Genomic DNA, 18,705 nt, shown 5'->3' with positions numbered 1-18,705 from the left:
TGTTTAGTTTGTAGTTGTAAGTCGGAAGTTTATTGTCTGCATTGTATTAATTATTAATTGATATTACTGCATAAATAAACTTTGTTTATATTACAAAGAGAAGTGTTTTGGTTTGTTTTGCATACGCCTGTGTCATGCTGACGGGATGTCAGTGCTCAGATTCAAGCCTTCATTCATTGGTTTTTTCCCCGAAAATCGATATTCTTCAGATTTTCCTAAGAAAACAATCTAATATTGAGACTGTTTTACTATCTGGTTATTAGTCCCTGATTCCAGGGTGGTGCCCCGTCAATGTTAATCCTTATTAATATTCTATTGATTTTTGATAACTGATAATTATCTTTGATAATTGTTGAATTTGAATGATCAATAAGCTAGTGTTAATTTTAATTGTTTCATCGATGTTAACAATTAATGATTATCTTTGATAATTGTTGATTTAAAGGATTAGAAAAGCTAACATTGATTCTCATCAATGTTCTATTGATTTTAATAATTGATAATTGTCTTTGATAATTATTAATTATTGCTAATAACCAAACCCGCTCCTAAACGTAGCGCACTACATTTACTGGAGCCCCATATGAGGTTTTAATGAGTTAGATTCAATTAATTAATCTAAATATTAATTAATAACTAAAGAAATAATTATTAATTATTTCTGATAGTAACACTGATCTAAACCAGTAAAGCCCTACATTATATATATATATATATATATATATATATATATATATATATATATACATACGTATACATATCTCAGTCCGACTGAGCATCTATGGGATGTTCTGGACCAACAAGTCCGATTCATGGAGGCCCCACCTCGCAACTTACAGGACTTAAAGGATCTGCTGTTAACGTCGTGGTGCCAGATACCACAGGACACCTTCAGAGGTCTTGTAGAGTCCATGCCATGACAGGTCAGGTCTGTTTTGGCAGCACTAGGGGGATCTACACAATACTAGGCAGGTGGTTTTATTGCTGTGGCTGATCGGTGTACATAGCACACACAGGCTGGTAATGCTCTTACTGCTATTTTCAGCCCTCAGAGCTTGCAGCTATTTTCATATGCGAGCGCTACTCACGAATGACTTTCATTGGAATTAGTACCCCTAATTAGTAACACAGTTTAAAGAGTTTATAGATATAATAAACTGATTATGAAAGAAAAAAAACACTGGTATCGGATCAGTATCGTTATTGGGCGATACTGAGATTTCAAGAATCTCAATCAAATCGGTAGAGGAAAAAGTGGCATTGGTGCATCCATAATCTTAATACTAGGTGTAAACTGGGTCTTACAGGCAAAAGAATTGGCCACCTAAGCAAAACAGGCATTATTCCCACACAAAACCATTATGAATTTTATAATCAAATTATAATTTTTTTGATAAACCACTGATACTGATAAAACAGTATCTTTATGAGGTCATACCACATGATGGTCAATATTGGCAACAACCCAGCAACAGTTTAAACAGCCGTCTATTTGATTGAGTGTTTACATCTGGAAAATGTATTTATTAGACAGAATATTTTATATAGAAGAAAACAATTCATACAATATCTGTTGCATTTCACAGCATCAACAACAGTTTTCTAAACTAATGTTTTGAAATTTGAAAAAGGAAAGTTGTGAAATTTGGCACACAAATATAGTAGAGTATGAACATAAATCATACAAAAAAATTGGGGTCTCTTGACTCTGACCTTCTAGTGCCACCAAAAGTTCAAAGTTGCACTTATGTTTATGCTCATATCTTTTAAACTGTCCTGGTCCTAGAAACAAAAATGTCCTCCCTATTAGATTTTCCACCATTTAGAATTTTCTGAAAAACCTACTTTTTCAAACTCCTAGGCTGTATGTCTTAATTGCACAAAATCTGGCATATAGGGACACTGGTGACAAAAAGCTATTAAAAGTTTTTTAATAGACCAAATCGTTCTTGTATAATGAATTGAACGGCAAGCACGCCAAAATGGGACTCAAGGCTGTATCTTCGCAATGCTCTGGCATATAGTCATAGCCATCGTGAATTGAGGGTACCTGCACAGTTTTGCACAATGCCTCTTACTGGTCAAGATAAAAGAAAAATTGCTATTTTGCTAATAACGTCTGAATACTTTGGCCTGAAATCATAAGGTCTTTTTAAATTCAATGGGGGGATACAGAGTCAAATGATACCAATTTTTCATATGTCGCCATAAGTGCCGTTGGCCATTTTGAATTTTGTCACAAAATGATTTATTTTACAAACGCATTGGTTTATCACTACGAAATTTGGTATGTATCATCAGCACAATGCCTAGAGTGTACCTACAAAATTTGGGGTGTATCATCTAGGGAAACTCATGGCAAAAAGTTGTCAGAAGCTTTTCAACAGACCAAACGCTTCTTGAAAAGCGCAACAACGAAGTACAGTGATGTGAAATTGATTCCTGATTTCTTCTATTTTTGTGTATTTTTCATACTAAATTGTTTTAGATTTTCAAACGGGATATAACATAAAACAAAGGCAACCCGAGGAAACACAAAATACAGTTTTCAAATATATATTTTTTTATTGATTTAGTAAGTACAGGCCCAGTTGATATTGGAAAACTTATTTGATTCAATATATATAACTTTATAATTTAAAAACTGTATTTTGTGTTTACTCAGATTGCCTTTGATTTATAATAGATTTTGTTTACATTTTTGAAACAATTTAGGATGAGATCTACACAAAAACAAAAGATCAGGATGGGGCGAATACTTTTTCACAGCACTGTAGATGGCAAGATGCCAAAAAGGATCTGAGGCTGTATCTTGGCAACACTTTTGCAAACTGACATGAAACTTTGTGTGTTTGTCACCACAACCTGACTGCACCATATAAATGTGTTGACAGTGCCACCTATCGGTCAAAAGTTAGGCCTATAATGAATTATTTTGTAATACAAGTGATTCTACTGTTTGTTTTTTTTGTTGTTGTTTTTTTGAAAACCGCAATTCCTCGCATGCCATTGGAGCACTTTTCCCCGTAATTTCTGATTGCAGCTATAATTATAATTGTTCTTTTGAGAGAAATTAAATCTTGTTTTTTTCTACATTTCAAACCATTTCCAAGGCAAATAAAGATGAACTTTGTTCACTGTGACAACCCTGGGCAATGGTTTTTTCTATGAGTCAGTAGAGAGCCTGATTGGCTGAAACTCTTCCCACATGAAGTGCAGTGGTACGGCTTCTCTCCAGTATGCACTCTTTCATGTGCTTTCAGGTTTCCTGAAATACTGAAACTCTTCCCACATGAAGTGCAGTGGTACGGCTTCTCTCCAGTATGCACTCTCTCGTGTTTTTTCAGGTTTCCTGAAGTGGTGAAACTCTTTTTACAATGTGAACACTTGTAAGGTTTTTCTCCAGTATGGATTCTTTTGTGACTTTCCAAGTCACAAGTTCTGTAAAAGGCTTTACCACACTCAGAGCATGAATAATCTGTCATACCGGTGTGCTTTTTCTGGTGGACTTTAAAACTCTGCACAAATGAAAACCTTTTTCCACAAAGTGAACACAAGTAGGGCTTCTCATTTGGATGAATTTTCCAGTGTGTTCTTAAGGCTGATGCTGAAGAAAATGTTTTGCCACACTGATCACAGCTATATGACTTTTCTCCAGAGTGCACAGAAAGATGTTTCTTTAGATTACATGCCTGTATGAAACTCTTTCCACACTGATGGCATTTGAAAGGCTTCTCTCCAGTGTGAATTCTCATGTGATTAGTAAGATTTTCTTTACATTTGAAACTCTTTCCACACTGACAGCAGGTGAAGGGCTTCTCACCAGTGTGAATTCTCATGTGCCTAGTAAGATTTTCTTTACATTTGAAACTCTTTCCACACTGATAGCAGGCGAAGGGCTTCTCTCTAGTGTGAATTCTCATGTGCCTAGTGAGATTTTCTTTACGTTTGAAACTCTTCCCACACTGATGGCACATGAAAGGCTGCTCTCCAGTGTGACTTCTCATGTGCCTTAAGAGAATTTCTTTACGTTTAAAACTCTTCATACATTGATGGCATGTGAAAGGCTTCTCACCAGTGTGATTTCTCATGTGACGCTTAAGATCTGCTTTATGTGCATAAATCTTCCCGCACTGATTGCAGGTGAAAGAATGTTTTACTCTTGTTCTTTTAGTTCTCTTTTGTGAGAAAGTTTCAGTCTGTGAGCCACTAAAAGACTTTTGTTCAGTTTTGAAACTATGAAGTGTCTGATCCGGATGGTGTTTCTCCTCCTTCACTTCATTCAGTTCTTGATTTTCCTCTTTTACTATCAGATCTAAAATGAAAACACAAAAGGACAAATATTAAAATTATGGAAATAAACAAATTCTATAGAAGAAAACGATTAAATGTATCAAGTGTTTATTTTAATGTGATGTTTGTTAATGCGATCTGCTGCAAGGTATAAGGAATTCAATGTTATAAGCATTTAGTTTTTTCTTAGATTTATTACATTGTCATTTTACAGCTCCTATGAGCTATAGCCTCGAAGGCCACACTCAGTTTTAAGAAAAAATAATACAATGTTAATATTTACAAGTGCTGTCTGCTGTCAGTCGCTTAAAATATTTAATCAAGATTAATCACATGATTTTTCATATTTAATTGTAATTAATCTCACATTTCTAGTGCTGAAATTTGACATACACACATTTATATATATAACTCAGCAAAAAAAGAAACGTCCTCTCATCTTTAACTGCTTTTATTTTCAGCAAACTTAACAAGTGTAAATATTTGTATGAACATAAAAAGATTCAACAACTAAGATGTAAACTGAACAAGTTTCACAGACATGTGACTAACAGAAATAGAATAATGCTTCCCTGAATAAAGGGGGGGGGGGGCTCAAAAGCAAAAGTAACAGTCAGTATCTGGTGTGGCCACCAGCTACATTAAGTACTGCAGTGCATCTCCTCCTCATGGACTGCAGCAGATTTGCCAGTTCTTGCTGTGAAATGTTACCCCACTCTTCCACCAAGGCACTTGCAAGTTCCTGGACATTTCTGGGGAATGGCCCTAGCCCTCACCCTCCAATCCAACACATCCCAGACGTGCTCAATGGGATTGAGATCCGGGCTCTTTGCTGGCCATGGCAGAACACTGACATTCCTGTCTTGCAGGGAATCACGCACAGAACAAGCAGTATGGCTGGTGGCATTGTCATGCTGAAGGGTACCACATGAGGGAGGAGGATGTCTTCCCTGTAACACACAGCATTGAGATTTCCTGCAATGACAACAAGCTCAGTCCGATGATGCTGTGACACACCGCCCCAGACCATGACAGACCCTCCACCTCCAAATCAATCCCGCTCCAGAGTACAGGCCTCAGTGTAACGCTCATTCCTTTGATGATAAACTAGAGTCCGACCATCACCCCTGGTGAGACAAAACCACGACTCGTCAGTGAATAGCACTTTTTGCCAGTCCTTTCTGATCCAGCGAAGGTGGGTTTGTGTCCATAGGCGATGTTGTTGCCAGTGATGTCTGGTAAGGACCTGCCTTACAACAGGACTACAAGCCCTCAGTCCAGCCTCTCTCAGCCTACTGCAGAGAGTCTGAGCAATGATGGAGGGATTGTGCATTCCTGGTGTAACTCGGGCAGTTGTTGTTGCCATCCTGTACCTGTCCCGCAGATGTGACATGTTGTTACACGTGGTCTGCCACTGCGAGGACAATCAGCTTCCTGTCTCCCTGTAGTGCTGTCTTTGGCGTCTCACAGTACGGACATTGTAATTTATTGCCCTGGCCACATCTGCAGTCCTCATGCCTCCATTCAGCATGCCTAAGGAACATTCACGCAGATGAGCAGCGACCCTGGGCATCTTTCTTTTGGTGTTTTCCAGAGTCAGTAGAAAAGAACTGTCAAAAGACCTGCGTAACAAGGAAATGGAACTTTATAAAGATGGAAAATGATATAAAAATATATCCAAAGCCTTGAAAATGCCAGTCAGTACTGTTCAATCACTTATTAAGAAGTGGAAAATTCGGGGATCTCTTGATACCAAGCCAAGGTCAGGTAGACCAAGAAAGATTTCAGCCACAACTGCCAGAAGAATTGTTCGGGATACAAAGAAAAACCCACAGGTAACCTCAGGAGAAATACAGGCTGCTCTGGAAAAAGACGGTGTGGTTGTTTCAAGGAGCAAAATACTTGTTGACCCCTCTCCAAACATAGCGCTTATGGTTGTGACCATAAAGCTCTATTTTGGTCTCGTCACTCCAAATTACAGTGCGTCAGAATCTGTGAGGCATGTCAAGGTGTTGTCGGGCATTTTGTAACCGGGCTTTTTTGTGGCATTGGCTTCTTTCTGGCAACTCGACCATGCAGCTCATATTTGTTCAAGTATCGTCGTATTGTGCTCCTTGAAACAACCACACCGTCTTTTTCCAGAGCAGCCTGTATTTCTCTTGAGGTTACCTGTGGGTTTTTCTTTGTATCCCGAACAATTCTTCTGGCAGTTGTGGCTGAAATCTTTCTTGGTCTACCTGACCTTGGCTTGGTATCAAGAGATCCCCAAATTTTCCACTTCTTAATAAGTGATTGAACAGTACTGACTGGCATTTTCAAGGCTTTGGATATCTTTTTATATCCTTTTCCATCTTTATAAAGTTCACACACCTTGTTACACAGGTCTTTTGACAGTTCTTTTCTGCTCCCCATGGCTCAGTATCTAGCCTGCTCAGTGCATCCACGTGAGAGCTAACAAACTCATTGACTATTTACACACAGACACTAATTGCAATTTAAAAAGCCACAGGTGTGGGAAATTAACCTTTAATTGCCATTTAAACCTGTGTGTGTCACCTTGTGTGTCTGTAACAAGGCCAAACATTCAAGGGTATGCAAACTTTTGATCAGGGCCATTTGGGTGATTTCTGTTATCATTATGATTTAAAAAGGAGCCAAACAACTATGTGATAATAAATGGCTTCATATGATCACTATCCTTAAATAAAAGACAGTTTTTTTGCATGATCAGTCATATTTTCAAAATCAATGCTAAAATTTCATAATTTCTGCCAGGGTATGCAAACTTTTGAGCACATCTGTATATATATACACACATACACTACTGGTCAAAAGTTTTGAAACACTTACTCATTCTTTATTATAATTTTTTTATTTTTTTTCACATTTTAGAATAATAGTAAAGTCATCAAAACTATGGAATAACATAAATGGAACTATGGGAATTATGTTGTGACTAAACAAATTCCAAAATAAATCAAAACTGTGTTATATTTTGGCATCTTCAAAGTAGTCACCCTTTGCCTAGAATTTGCAGACATGTACTCTTGACATTTTCTCAACCAACTTCTTGAGGTATCACCCTGGGATGCTTTTTAAACAGTAAACAGTACTGAAGGAGTTCCCATCTATGTTGGGCACTTATTAGCTGCTTTTCTTTATTATTTGGTCCAAGTCATCAATTTCAAAAACTTTTTTTTATTATTACATTTTAGTTTTATAATGAAATAAATTAATATGTTGGCACAATTATATTTTTGTCTACAAAACTAATTTCAAACATTTAAGCATACACCAAAAGATCAAAAGATTTTTAAAATCATGAGAAACATTTCAGTCGTGTTTCAAAACTTTTGACCGGTAGTGTATATATACTTCTTTTCCTGCCAAAATGCATTTAGTTCCTTCTAAGAAAAGAATATGTAACAATAATATTTTATTAATGTTTTCCAAAAGAAAGTATTATACAATTATAAATACAGAAATGCACTAAAATAGCACCAATTCAAATAACATTAAATGTTTTCCCAAGTCTAAGTGGGAAGATTACCAAAGTTTTTATTGCAATGGGCATTAAATCTCTCAAATCCTCATCCTCCATAATATTAATCATGGCTATCCACTTTGATTCGCGCTGATTTGAGCTCCACGTGAAAAGCGATTGCAGAGAATGCATTGTTTTGATTTTAGCATTGGTACTGCGCACGTAAATGATACTTATGCAAATTGTCCAGTAGTAAGGAAGCGCAACACGGCGCCGAAGAAATGCTGATATTACCAGTTTGAAAACATGAGAAACATTTTGGTTTAAACCATTTAAATAAAAAAAATATCACTTTTGATTTTATCCATATTTACCTGATATATGTGGCTTCTACGCTGGAAAAAGTGATGGAAGTTACTGTCTGTCACCTTTACTTAGACCAACCAGATATTTTCTATACTGAGATATCAACCTACATGGCTCTATCCTAGGAGAGATTGTAACGGTCAACTAGAGTGTTACGGCAGTAAGTCACCATTTGCGGATACCATACAAATGAATAGGGAGAGCCGTAAACGGACACCTACCTGTCACAAAATTGTCCTTGTGTTCTCTTATAAAACAGCAATTTTATCGTAGTAAACTCCACACTCGTGTAAAACACGTTGAAGATAAGCAGACAGGCGGTCAATTAATTAACGGGATAGTTCACCCCAGCGAAAATTGTCTCATTATTTGCTCACCCTCATGATATCCCAGGTGTGTATGACTTTCTTTCTTCAACAGGGCCCGTATTCACAAAGATTATATTACCACTAGGAGTTCTCCAAAGAGTTCCTAGCTATGAGTTTCTGCTTAAAAGCTATTCACAAAACTGCTAAGAGCAAGTTTCACAAAGGAAATCTTAATGTAAGAATAAGGCGGAGTTGACCTCGTTGCTAAGGATGACGTCACATTTTATGAGCGCGCTTCTTTAAAACCAGCCAAAGTGATTGGTAGACAGTGAAGCGCTTTTTCTCAGCAAATTCCTCATAGACAGACAGCAAGATAGATAGACAGATAGTAAGTAGGGATGGGCATGGGTACTCGAGTACTCGGACATGGCAGCAATGATCGATCATGAAAATGATGATCGATCTTGACCATGCATGACGTGACTTCTTACTTAATTCGAAATTCAGTGACAATTACCTGACCACTAAACACGAACATGTCAAAGAGGGAGCTTGTTTTTAATTTTGAGATTGATTACGTTGTGATTTTGAGGGGTCCATTGATTGTCAAAGACGTCTCATAGCAACCAAACCGATATGACACTGCAATACTTTCGTTACGATCATCAAAGGAGTGTAATTAACCGTGTTTTGAACACCTGTGTCTGCAAAACGTTTGCTAAACACATTTTATTATAATTTAATGTAAGAACTTTGACTCGTTAATGGATATTATTTAATAAAAGTGAATGTTTGTCACTGACTGTAAACCTCCCTGCCCTGGGTGCCGACATGTTTGCGTGATGTAACAAACACCTGCATCTTGACAAAATGGGAGCTGAAGATTTCTGCATGAGTTTCCAAGTTAGAAGTCTGACATAACATGCAATTCCGTTGCACTTTACCCAGTTGAAAGGTGGAAATTCCAACTTTCCGAGTTGAATGGAATGCTTCATGAGTCATCACAGCAACAACAATATGGGGCATCGTGGCTTTCCCCAAAGGAGCGAACACTTGGGGACACACATGCACACACACACCAGACGTGTGGCAGTGGACATTTCTTTCATTGAGTTGGGCAGTGAATCTTCACATAATGACAAAATATGATGCAATAGATTATTCTATAACAGCCTATAATAATGAATAGACGATACACTGGAACTGTCAAATATCGGCCTGCCCCTGTGTTTTGTGTACCCTTTTTGTGTGAGCGCACAGGTCCAGTTGTTTGGGACCGCCGTGCGCTCTCCAGTGATACCATGGTCCTGTCACCTTGCCAGGCATCATCGTCCCCGTTTTCTCAAAGCGTGTTTACGTTTTGCCCTAATCTGTTTCAGGTGCCACTGGCATGCTGAATCAGCGTTTCTATGGAAACCCTGATTGTTTCCATGGGAACGCTGATCATTACACCCTCAGCTGCGAGCGGCACCTGACCCTTGTTTGTTTCCCCGCTTATTTAAATTCCCATGTGTGTCATGTCCGATGTCAGATCACTGATATTGTCATTGGATGTGAATGTATTGTTTGCTGTCAAGTGTTAACCGTGCTCTCTTCTAGTTGGAGATTCCTTGTGTGTCTGTTGGTCTCTAGAAGTGTATCGTTGCCCATACTCTTGAGGGTTCCTCGTCTCCGCACGCATGTCGAGGGAGACCTTTGCATGGGCTTTGTTTTGTTTTAAGAGAACTTGTGTCGTTAATAAATCCATTTGACTGTTTTCCTCTGCGTTTGGGTCCTGTCTCTCTCGCACCCTGGCAGCAACAAGACGCAATGCAGTAGCTAAAGATGTTCGTTATATATATATATATATATATATATATATATATATATATATATATATATATATATATATATATACAGTTATGTACATGTCATTGCCCCTCGAGTCACAAATGACCAAAATGCCCATCCCTAATAGATAGATAGATAGATAGATCGATATCCTCAGGAGGACTTCTAAGCTGTCGTGGGTTTAGGGGCTACTTTTAGTGTTAAAATGCTTTATGAATTACTCTTAGATTAAAATTTTTACGATTTTTAGAAGTGACACACCCCAAATTTTTAAGAGTTGCTCCTAAATTTCCACGTTAGGAGCTACTTTTAGCCTTAAGAATTTTTGTGAATATGGGTCCAGAACACATTTGAAGAAAAAAAGAAAAATATCTCAGGTCAGTAGGTGCTTAAAATTCAAGTGAATGGAGATTTCTCTTTTGAAGGTCCAAAAATCACAGACAGTCAGCATAAATGTCATCGATACGACCAGTGGTTAAATTAATGTCTTCTAAAGTGACATGATCACTTTTGGTGCAAAAAAAAGAAAAATATTAAAAAAAAGATAAATATTTAAGTACTTTTTTTTAACTATAAAGATGGTCATAATTGTGCTCTTAACTCATAATTACAATATTTCAGACTCCAGCTGAATCGCACATAAGCTGTGAGGTTAAATAAATGTTATTTGCACTTTGTTTTATTTTTAAAGCAATTTTATTTGCTATTTTGTCTGATTAAATTATGAAATATGAATTGATAATTAACTACAGTCATCAAATGTGGTGAAATGCTTTAAGTTTTGTTACTTTAATATTCATGAACAGACAATAATAAAGAATGAAGAATGGACACCAACCTCTTTGTTCCTCAGTATCTTCATTTTTCATGACATTTGAACTGCATGATTCTGGATAACTCATGTCCTCACTCTCTTCTTTAATAAACATCATTTTACAATGTTTTATCCCGCAGATCTCAGTTGAAACACCTGGAGTTATTCCTGTTCGTGTTGAAACAAGTCTTCTTTTAGGATGATGAGAATATTTGTGACATTTATAAACATGAATCAAATGCTCGAATAATGTAGAAACAAACAAAACAACAATGCCAGAAGTTTCTGCAGGTTTATGAGTATCAATAGAGAAGACAGTTTGCCGTTTTCGTGTATGTGTAAACGTGCATGTGTTAAACATTATCTTACAAGGACACTTTGGTGCATTTATTTGTTTAAAAGTGAATGTTTATCAGAACTCTGTAAATCTCTCAGAGCGCCGCCATTTTTGAATGACGTCATACAACAGCATCTCGGAAGGGACATGCTGAACCGCTTGTCGTGTGTTTTATTCTTGCGTCGTAGAAAAGGCTTAATGTGGCTAAATTACAACAATATAGTTTTAATTAGTAAAAAGTATGATTTACCTTACAGTTAACACGTAAGATTTTGAACATTGTGTACTTCAGAGAATACCATGGTACTACCATATTAATTTGATATATTACCATATACAGTATACTATAGTATTCACATGATGCTTTAAAGAATTCAAAGAATACCATGGTACTTTGCTGTATGATTACCATATTCATACTACATTTTATATGTACATGGTATATGTAATTGTAATGGCACATGTCCAGATATCATGGTAATGCCATGGTACTTCTTATGTGTTTAAGTGCATGCTACTACAAAGTGTTTTGATACTCTTTTGGTTGGAAAATGTCTTTACCTGTAGTAGTCTTTCACAAGCTGCACACATGTTGAACTTAATTAAGAACTTATTCCTCACTGGCAAAAAATAAATAAATAGAATGAATTTGCAGGTTTGGTTTCCATTCACTGTAGTTAAATATCGACTGCAACAAGAGTTATCTTCGTTTTCCATCTTTTAAAGTATTCTGTTAGTGTGTTGGCGAGTGAGAAGAACCCGCTTCAAGTGATTCAGCAGCACGAGCATGAGCTTTCTGAGTCATTCAGACTGAATTGGGAACTGATTCTCACTGTGTTTGTATCATGTGTGACCCATTCATTGAAAAGAATCAACTCAATTGATTGATTTATTTGTTAATCTGACATCTTTAGTTCTGATTCAAAACTAGAGACAGACATAGGCTGAGTTTCCCAAAGCACTTAGTAGAACGTTAGCAGAATTTAAGTAGTACTTAATCTCCAAGGCACATTTCTAAAAAGCATCGTTATCTACTGTAAGTAGATCATTAAATCGTTTGTAAATTAATGAGACAAAGGGACATTAAACAAATTCAATTAATATATTTTGATCATTGGAAAGCCATTGTAAACTATTTCAGAGGATAAACAAGTGTTGAAAAAATTGCTATAAAATCAATAGGCAGTCTCGGCAGTCTGCGTAAGCGACTTGATAGGTCTAAATTTACAAGACACATAATACAGTGTAACGTTATATCATGCCCGTTTCACACATGATCTGTATGCAGTACGTATACAGTACGTTTGTGATACTACCTTTTCACGTAAGAGAAGTACCATGTTTAAATGTTTAAAATCAAAATAGTGCGAAATATTTACCCATTGTACAACTTCTGTGCTTGTCAGTATTTCCACCTTCTTTTCATTTTGAGAACTGGGAGATGTTCCGGTCCGCCTCTGATGACAACATCGAGCTTTACGCTGATAGCGTAATGTGTTTCATCAGAAAGTGCGTAGAGGACGTCGTTCCGACCAGAACAACACGGATCTATCCGAACCAGAAGCCATGGATTAATAGCGATGTTTGCGTGGCACTTAATGTGCGGACCTCCGCTTTTAATTCCGGGAACGCGGAGGAGCATAAACAAGCCAGTTATGCCCTCCGAAAAACAATCAGAACAGCAAAACGGCAGTACAGGAACAAGATTGAAGGACAGTTTAACACCACCAACTCTAGAAGCATGTGGCAGGGAATTAACATCAGCACTGACTTTAAAGGGAATAAAATCTCCGCCATGAACGCCGCTGCCTCTCTCCCGGATGAGCTAAATACTTTTTATGCTCGTTTTGAGGGAAATAACACCGCCCTTGCGGAGAGAGCCCTCGCGGCCGAAGCTACAGAGGTTAGTTCACTCTCCGTCTCTGTAGCGGATGTAACCCGATCCTTCCGACGGGTGAATATCCACAAAGCCGCGAGCCCAGACGGCATTCCGGCCCGCATCATCAGAGCGTGCGCGAACCAGCTGGTTGGTGTTTTTATGGACATTTTCAACCTTTCCCTCTCTTTGTCTGTAGTCCCCACATGCTTTAAAACATCCACCATTGTGCCTGTTCCAAAGCAATCAAAAATCACTTGCTTAAATGACTGGCATCCTGTTGCTCTGACCCCCATCATCAGCAAATGCTTTGAGAGACTAATCAGAGATTACATCTGCTCTGTGCTGCCTCCATCACTGGACCCATTGCAGTTTGCATACCGCAACAACCGCTCCACTGATGATGCCATTGCATCTACAATACACACTGCTCTCTCCCACCTGGAAAAAAAGAACACTTATGTGAGAATGTAGTTTGTAGACTACAGCTCAGCATTCAACACCATAGTGCCCTCCAAGCTAGATGAGAAACTCCGGGCTCTGGGCTTAAACAGCTTGCTGTGCAGCTGGATCCTGGACTTCCTGTCAAGCAGACGCCAGGTGGTTAGAATAGGCAGCAACATCTCCTCATCACTAACCCTCAACACTGGAGCCCCACAGGGCTGTGTTCTCAGCCCACTCTTGTATTCCTTGTACACACATGACTGTGTGGCAACACATAGCTCCAATGCCATCATTAAGTTTGCTGATGACACGACGGTGGTAGGTCTGATCACTGACAATGATGAAACAGCCTACAGAGAGGAGGTGCACACTCTGACACACTGGTGTCAGGAGCACAACCTCTCCCTCAATGTCAGTAAGACAAAGGAGCTTGTGGTGGACTTCAGAAGAAAAGACAGAGAACACAGCCCCATCACCATCAATGGAGCACCAGTGGAGAGAGTCAGCAGCTTCAAGTTCCTAGGTGTCCACATCAGTGAGGAACTCACATGGTCCATCCACACTGAAGTTGTTGTGAAGAAGGCTCTTCAGCGTCTCTTTTTCCTGAGACGGCTGAGGAAGTTTGGAATGAACCTCCACATCCATACACGGTTCTACACCTGCACTGTAGAGAGCATCCTGACTGGCTGCATCTCCGCCTGGTACGGCAATAGCACAGCCCACAACCGCAAAGCACTGCAAAGGGTGGTGCGAACTACCAGACACATCATCGGAGGTGAGCTTCCCTCCCTCCAGGACATATACCAGGCGGTGTGTGAAAAAAGCTCAGAGGATCATCAAAGACTCCAGCCACCCGAGCCATGGGCTGTTCTCACTGCTACCATCAGGCAGGCGGTATCGCAGCATCAGGACCCGCACCAGCCGACTCCATGATAGCTTCTTCCCCCAAACAATCAGACTTTTGAACTCTTGCTCTCCCACAATCAAATACATCAGCACTGCACTTTATTACTCTTACTCTTATATCTCACACCAGACTGTCATAAATTATATTATTATTATATTATATTCTCTCTTAACAACTTACTACAACACAGTACAATACAACCTACTGTACATTCTATATATACTATATATACTTTTTTTATTGAATAGTGTGTATCTATATTGTGCGTATTGTATACTGTACAGTGTATGTTATTATTTGTATATTGTGTTGTGTGTAATTATGTGTATATTAGACTTTAAATTGTGTTGTGTAAATCTGATGTTTATTGTAAATTGGTATATGTCTCATCACTGTCACGACTGCTATGTTGATTGGAACTGCACCCAAGAATTTCACACACCATTACACTTGTGTATATGGCTGTGTGACAATAAAAGTGATTTGATTTTGATTTGATTTGAAATAACGAGTGACGTTAGTTAAGATGATCATAAAGCTTAAGTTACAACACTATCGGGAAACCATTATTAATAAAGTGACTTCGCTACTGAAAAGCTATTTGATTTATGAACTAGTGAAGCTAATAACTCAATACTGAGCAATGAAATTAAGCTAAAAAGCTTCGTTATTATTTGCCAATCTACAACCCATCACTGACTATGTTCTGATAATATAATTTTAATGAAAAATATGTAAACATTTTTAACAGGAGAACCCACATTTTTGAAATGCATACATCTGTCTGGACCATAATAGCTTTCAATTTAATTACCAATATATTGAATTATTTTTTATTATAATTATATTACAGTTATATTATAATTTCTGTTAAGGTCCTATTTTTTCTGCAGGGAATTATTTAATAGTTTAATATGAATAATTCAGTCTATCTGGGGTCTGATTTATTTAAATTTGAGAATCCTTGTTGTTGCACATAAGCAACATTGAGCATTTTGTCACGACAAGCGGTTCAGAATGTCCCCTCCGAGACGCTGTTTTATGACGTCACTCAAACATGGCGGCGCTCTGAGAGATTATAATAGAGTTATAATAAACATGATAATTAATAGAGTTATAATAAACATTTACTTAATGTAAATACATTTAGTACATGTTCGTTGATAGAGACGTGAAAAACGGTAAACTCTCTTCTCTATTGATACTCATAAACCTGCAGAAACTTCTGGCATTGTTGTTTTGTTTGTTTCTACATTATTCGAGTATCTGATTCATGTTTATAAATGTTGTCAATATTCTCATCATCCTAAAAGAAGACTTGTTTCAACACGAACAGGAATAACTCCAGGTGTTTCAACTGAGATCTGCGGGATAAAACATTGTAAAATGATGTTTATTAAAGAAGAGAGTGAGGACATGAGTTATCCAGAATCATGCAGTTCAAATGTCATGAAAAATGAAGATACTGAGGAACAAAGAGGTTGGTGTCCATTCTTCATTCTTTATTATTGTCTGTTCATGAAGATTAAAGTTAGAAAACTTCAAGCATTTCAACACATTTGATGACTGTAATTAATTATCAATTCATATTTCATAATTTAATCAGACAAAAACAGCAATTAATCATTCAATAACAAATATTAAACCATATAGATTTATAACAATTAGATTTCAAAGTAAAACTGTCTTATTAAAATGAATTATTTCCAGTTGCTGAGCCAGTATCTGAAGTTAACTATGAGCTTTTGCACTTTGACATGAATAACATGCTAATAGGCAATAAACACAAAGGGGTTGGAAAACTTTGTTGGAACATGGCAGTCATGTCATGGAGCCAATTGCAACACAAACAGTGAACACTATATGACCTTGTTCACATTCCCGGCTCATCAACGTCAGGAAGAGAGTGGGCCACTTTACCGAGCCTACTCGAGACCTGAGAAAGCATTGCAACATATCAGTGTTATTATACGTAGCCAACAAAAGTAACACAGGCACTGAAAGTGACCTGCATCATGCCGCCAATTCCAGTAGGGGTAAAATCTTTCCATGGCAGGGAGAGCTCTCACTCCACCCGTCACGGCTCTCACTCCACCTGCCTCAGCTCACACTCCACCCGTCACGGCTCTCACTCCACCTGTCACAGCTCACACTCCACCCGTCACAGCTCTCACTCCACCCGTCACAGCTCTCACTCCACCTGCCTCAGCTCTCACTCCACCTGTCACAGCTCTCACTCCACCCGTCACAGCTCTCACTCCACCTGCCTCAGCTCTCACTCCACCCGTCACAGCTCACACTCCACCCGTCACAGCTCTCACTCCACCTATCACAGCTCTCACTCCACCTGCCTCAGCTCTCACTCCACCTGCCTCAGCTCTCACTCCACCTGCCTCAGCTCTCACTCCACCTGTCACAGCTCACACTCCACCCGTCACAGCTCTCACTCCACCTATCACAGCTCTCACTCCACCTGCCTCGGCTCTCACTCCACCTGTCACTGCTGTCAGTCCACCTGCCTTGGCTCTCACTCCACCAGCCTCAGCTCACACTCCACCTGCCTAGGCTCTCACTCCACCTGCCTCAGCTCACACTCCACCTGCTTCGGCTCTCACTCCACCTGCCTCAGCTCTCACTTCACCTGCCTTGGCTCTCACTCCACCTGTCACTGCCCTCACTCCACCTGCCTCAGCTCTCACTCCACCTGTCACTGCTCTCACTCCACCTGCCTCGGCTCTCACTCCACCTGTCACTGCTCTCACTCCACCCGTCACATCTCTCACTCCACCTGTCACTGCTGTCACTCCACCTGCCTCGGCTCTCACTCCACCCATCACAGCTCTCACTCCACCTGCCTCGGCTCTCACTCCACCCGTCACTGCTCTCACTCCACCTGCCTCGGCTCTCACTCCACCTGCCTCGGCTCTCACTCCACCTGCCTCGGCTCTCACTCCATCTGCCTCAGCTCACACTCCACCCGTCACTGCTCTCACTCCACCTGCCTCAGCTCTCACTCCACCTGCCTCGGCTCTCACTCCATCTGTCACTGCCCTCACTCCACCTGCCTCAGCTCTCACTCCACCTGTCACTGCTGTCACTCCACCTGCCTCGGCTCTCACTCCACCTGTCACTGCCCTCACTCCACCCGTCACAGCTCTCACTCCACCTGTCACTGCCCTCACTCCACCCGTCACAGCTCTCACTCCACCCGTCACTGCCCTCACTCCACCTGCCTCAGCTGTCACTCCACCTGCCTCGGCTCTTACTCCACCTGCCACGGCTCTCACTCGGATATCACTCGACCTGCCACCATAAAAAAAAAAAAAAGTTATATCAATTCAAAATGTTTTTGAATGTGAAAAAATAAGTGAAAAAATAAGTAGGAAGAGCAATCAAAATTCATTTTAAAATACTCCAGCCCACGATTTACTGTGTATTATATTCATTATATAGAATGAAACTTGCATTATGTAGAATGTAACTTTTTATTTTGTTATTAACATAGAATGTATACACTGCTACACCCTAACCTAACCCTTTAACCCCATTGTATCCATATGAATTTCTATAACTCATTATAAATTATTACTAAACTAATCTTTGTGAAGTAAACAAACAAACAAAAACAAAAAATCTTTCATTATTTACTCACCCTAATGCCATCCCAGATGTATCTGACTTTCTTTGTTCTGCTGAACACATACAAAGATATTAGAAGAATCTGTCTGACCTTTAAGCTCCAAAAAGCACATAAAGGCAGCACCCTTTATCTTGACATTAGCAGTCTCCTTGCTGGTCTTTCCTGTATACTGCAATTGCAAGATTTTTAGAGAAAAAGGAGTTACATTTTTGTCTGTTCTCACCCAAAAAGACGGTCTAATTAAAAAAAAAAGATATTCATTAATCCACTTATTTATGTTTATGGTGCCTTTATGTGCTTTTTGGAGCTTCAAAGCTTTGGACCCTTTTGACTTGTGTTGAATGAAGCTACATAGCTGAGGTAAACATCTGGTATGGCATGAGGGTGAGTAGATAATTTTCATATT

General features: G+C 39.1%; 3 protein-coding genes across 19 annotated transcripts in view; 1 reads left to right on the top strand and 2 right to left on the bottom strand.

The window, feature by feature from the left end:
* Positions 1–11,530, bottom strand: part of LOC127440805 (zinc finger protein OZF-like) — a 61,409-nt gene extending 49,879 nt beyond the window's left edge. Inside the window, exons 1-3 of one of the 3 annotated variants that reach the window (XM_051697728.1) lie at positions 11,465–11,530; positions 11,120–11,263; positions 1,503–4,315 (exon numbers count right to left, since the gene is read on the bottom strand). In XM_051697728.1, coding sequence (XP_051553688.1) covers positions 3,135–4,315; positions 11,120–11,213 — 1,275 coding nt within the window. In that variant the 5' untranslated portion in view covers positions 11,214–11,263; positions 11,465–11,530 and the 3' untranslated portion in view covers positions 1,503–3,134. The other 2 variants (XM_051697727.1, XM_051697729.1) reach the window with 2 other exon arrangements.
* The window catches only part of LOC127440730 (gastrula zinc finger protein XlCGF57.1-like), a 518,561-nt gene that overhangs the window by 121,148 nt on the left and 378,708 nt on the right, over positions 1–18,705 (top strand). For 3 of the 14 annotated variants that reach the window (XM_051697534.1, XM_051697522.1, XM_051697518.1), the window contains exons 1-2: positions 15,705–15,840; positions 15,996–16,139. The exons of the other annotated variants lie outside the window; for them this stretch is intronic. In XM_051697534.1, the coding sequence (XP_051553494.1) occupies positions 15,813–15,840; positions 15,996–16,139 (172 nt within the window). In that variant the 5' untranslated portion in view covers positions 15,705–15,812. Of the gene's footprint in view, positions 1–15,704; positions 15,841–15,995; positions 16,140–18,705 lie in introns of those variants that run through there. 14 annotated transcript variants of the gene reach the window in all.
* The window catches only part of LOC127440778 (gastrula zinc finger protein XlCGF57.1-like), a 593,771-nt gene that overhangs the window by 450,203 nt on the left and 124,863 nt on the right, over positions 1–18,705 (bottom strand). Inside the window, exon 4 of one of the 2 annotated variants that reach the window (XR_007897193.1) lies at positions 6,460–6,535. The exons of the other annotated variant lie outside the window; for it this stretch is intronic. The gene's annotated coding sequence lies outside the window, so the exon portion shown is untranslated. Of the gene's footprint in view, positions 1–6,459; positions 6,536–18,705 lie in introns of those variants that run through there. 2 annotated transcript variants of the gene reach the window in all.

This window comes from Myxocyprinus asiaticus, chromosome 5 (genome assembly GCF_019703515.2).
Source record: "Myxocyprinus asiaticus isolate MX2 ecotype Aquarium Trade chromosome 5, UBuf_Myxa_2, whole genome shotgun sequence".
Taxonomy (NCBI): Eukaryota; Metazoa; Chordata; class Actinopteri; order Cypriniformes; family Catostomidae; genus Myxocyprinus; species Myxocyprinus asiaticus.
This window is presented reverse-complemented; position numbering and strand designations above follow the sequence as displayed.